This window comes from Protobothrops mucrosquamatus, unplaced genomic scaffold, assembly GCF_001527695.2.
Source record: "Protobothrops mucrosquamatus isolate PMUCROS unplaced genomic scaffold, P.Mucros_1.0 scaffold1, whole genome shotgun sequence".
Taxonomy (NCBI): Eukaryota; Metazoa; Chordata; class Lepidosauria; order Squamata; family Viperidae; genus Protobothrops; species Protobothrops mucrosquamatus.
The window spans coordinates 4,971,280-4,974,697 of NW_015386388.1; the positions used below are offsets into that span (position 1 = coordinate 4,971,280).

At 38.2% G+C, this 3,418-nt stretch overlaps 1 protein-coding gene across 1 annotated transcript in view; it reads right to left on the bottom strand.

Moving 5' to 3' along the window:
• LOC107303122 (keratin, type I cytoskeletal 17-like) overlaps positions 1 to 3,206 on the bottom strand; it is a 5,721-nt gene extending 2,515 nt beyond the window's left edge. Inside the window, exons 1-3 of the mRNA XM_029287345.1 lie at positions 2,874 to 3,206; positions 1,945 to 2,027; positions 1,239 to 1,395 (exon numbers count right to left, since the gene is read on the bottom strand). Of these exons, the coding sequence (XP_029143178.1) occupies positions 1,239 to 1,395; positions 1,945 to 2,027; positions 2,874 to 3,182 (549 nt within the window). The 5' untranslated portion in view covers positions 3,183 to 3,206. The remainder of the gene's footprint in view (positions 1 to 1,238; positions 1,396 to 1,944; positions 2,028 to 2,873) is intronic.
• Between the last annotated feature and the right edge of the window lie 212 nt (positions 3,207 to 3,418).

Below are 3,418 nucleotides of genomic sequence, written 5' to 3' on the forward strand. Positions count from 1 at the left end.
TAGGTAACATCATCATCTTCCCAAATCAATCCACTGCAAGATGAAGATTGGTAAATTATTTTTTTATTATTTTAATCAGGGCTGAAAAAGTGTGAAGTGCCTATGGTCTCTCAGCTGACTCCTATGGCTAAGGAAGAATTAAAACCTGGATCTCCCCATCTTGTAAGTTATATGATATTATTCATTGCCATAGACAGTGGCTAGAAATCTATTCCAGTCCTGCCTACTCCACTTTGTTTAATTTACAAACAAATAAAATTTGTTTGTATTGTCAAATATCATATGAGTCTATAGAAATGTCAACTTGGAGATATTTTGACTTCATATATCATAAGATCTCATTCAGGAATTCCAAAACCTAATAATTTATGAACCTTTGGCTGTTCTAATTTTTTATATTGTACATTTTATTTATTTGGAGGGGGATGCACAGATAATTTTAGGGTGCAAAGAATGCAATGGTACCACCAGGTATCTTGTTGCTAATTTGCTAATACACTGATCGTGATATTAAATAGCAGTGCATGATGTGTATAAGTATACCATATTAGTGAAATGGCAAGATCCTTAATTGTCATGTCCCCATTAGCAAAACTGATCAAATAATAATTTCAGAGGTTTTAGTTAAGGTTCATCTTTACAAACTTCATTTAATCATTATTCTTTGCAATATGGACATCTCTGCTGGATAGAACTCAGTAAAATAGTCTATCCTCCTAACACAGAGGTGATGAAATTGTGGATCTCTATATAAGAGCAATAGCAATAGCACTTAGACTTATATACTGCTTCACAGTGCTTTCCAGCCCTCTCTAAGTGGTTTACAGAGTCAGCATATTGCCACCAACAATCTAGGTCCTAATTTTAGTGACCTCGAAAGTCTGGAAGGCTGTGTCAACCTGCTGGCAGCCGGCAGTCAGCAGAAGTAGCCTGCAGTACTGCATTTTAACCACTGCACTACCACGGCTCTGAATGCTGAATTGCCGAATTGCAGAAACTGCAATCGGGTGGTTATTTGTGTTTTTCAACCTTGGACACTTGAATATGTATGGACTTCAACTCCCAGGATTCCCCAGCCAGCCATTTTGTCAAAAGTCCAAGGCTGAGAAACACTGTCCTAGTCATCTATAGCTTCCCACCCTGACTCAGAAAGAAGTTTATTGACGTTTTTAATAAGGTATTTATTATTTTCCATGATGCATTTAGATTTTACTGAATGAGGAAATGATCACCCTTACCTCCTCATGGTTTTTCCTTAGGCAGCATAGCTCATCTTGCAGGTTCTCACACTGTATATCCAGGTCAGATCGGCAGGCAGTCAGCTGATCCAGGATTTGATGCAGTCCATTAATATCAGCCTCCACATTCTGACGGAGGCAGCATTCCGTCTCATACCTGAGCCATAAGAAAAAAGGAATGAAGGCTTTACTGGTTAGCTTACAGACCCAGACAAGGGAAATTTTCAAACATACCTCGTATTAGATAAACTTTAGATATAAATAAAGGAAGATACCAAATAATCAACAATATTTCATTGAGTGTAACACTGCTAGAATTCACTTTGTTTTTATTCCAGGCACATTGAACCACATTTTCTTTTCCTTGTCCTACAGCAGACTTTACCAACTCTGATGCACCCTAAGCATGAGAATTTCAGCTCCCAGAATTCTCAACAATAATCATATTGCTTAAGGTATTCTGGAAATGGAGCCTGACAAATCTGAAGGATTTCCAACTTAGGGAAAACTGCAGTGTAGCAGAAGTAACACCCCAAAATAGAGAATGGCAAGATTCTTTTCACCTTATTGCCTAAAATGAAAGATATTCTCCTCTAACAGCCTGACCCACAGTGGCCATCAAGGCAATTCCATAAGTAGCCCTGCACTTTCAATAAAACAAATATTCTTTTGTTTATCTGCCCTTAATTTACTAAAAAGTACTCACTTGGATCTGAAATCATCAGCAGTCAGTTTGCTGTTATCAATGCACAGAAGGAGTTTGTTATTCTCCACACTTGCACAAATAAGCTGGATAAATGGAAAAAATGCAAGTCCATTGATAAATCTACATTGATTTTGCCTTTCATGTAAAGTTTTAGTATTAAGGTTTAGCCATCCATATCAGATATTCATTAAACTACACAAGCTTCATTGTTTAGCTTATGGATACATGCTTGTTTACATCTAAATTGTTATTTGAAAGCATAAAACAATAATCAAACAAGCCCATGAGTGGGAATCCCCTACAGTTTGTAAATGATTGGAAGTGGTGACCAAGATGTAGTTAATTCATAGCTAATATTCTCCTCTTCCAAAAATCAACTTGTACAACTTGGGGATACCTTTAATTTTTTCCTATGGTGACTGCTTCTATGCAGAAAATTGATTAAATATTACATTTCATGATGACTTTGTACCATGCTAGCAAGACAATCTTGAATTAAAAAAAGGTTTACTGGCTCAGTACGTCAACATAATACAGTAGGAGCAGCATCTATAGATAAACTCAAGATAAACTTAGAGTGCTACCTATTATAAACTGTTGTTGATTTTTGAAATTAAGTTTTCTTGTTATTTTCTGCATTCACTAGAATCCATATTACAGAATAATGTGGAAACATCATCAAACCCCACCACCATTATTTTGGGAAAGCAGAATGTCCTCACAGATCAGAATGCAAGAACATATTTTACAAAATTTATTTGATTCATATTTCATACATGATGATTAGAAGAATAAACTGGTCCTTAGAAATCAGCAAAATAAATTCACAGCATTGTGAACTTTAGTTGAGCAGGAATGCTATTACCTGCAATTGTCCCAAGCAAATGCATGTGAAAAATATGAAAAATGGATTGAAAATTGATGTCTACCTGGTTTTTAAGATCTTCAATTTGCTGGTGGTAATGACTATAGTCCTTTGGTTCAGACAGAGGGCCTTGCTTGGCATAAAATTCTCTGATTCGGCACTCAAGTTCGGCATTTTCCTCTTCCAGGCATCGGACTTTGTCTAGATAGCTGGCCAGGCGATCGTTGAGGTTCTGCATGGTCATCTTCCCATCAAGATTAGAGAAAATACCTCCACAAACAGGTTCTCCAATCAATCCAGCAACTGCTCCAGGGTTAGGTACCACACCACCCATGCCACCAACAACACCTGGATGACCCATGCCACCTACCATGCCAGCAGGGACAGCTCCAACCACTCCACAAGGAGCACCTACCATAGTAGCATGAGGAGCACCAACTACACCACCCATGCCATTAACTACAGCAGTTGGTACAGCACCAACTAGGCCACTATGGGCACCACCTACTACACCACCAGGAATACCACCTACCATACCTACATGACCACCACCAGCACCACCTACCATACCATTTCTAGCAGCAGAAGTCCCCATGTGAGAGGTGGCCA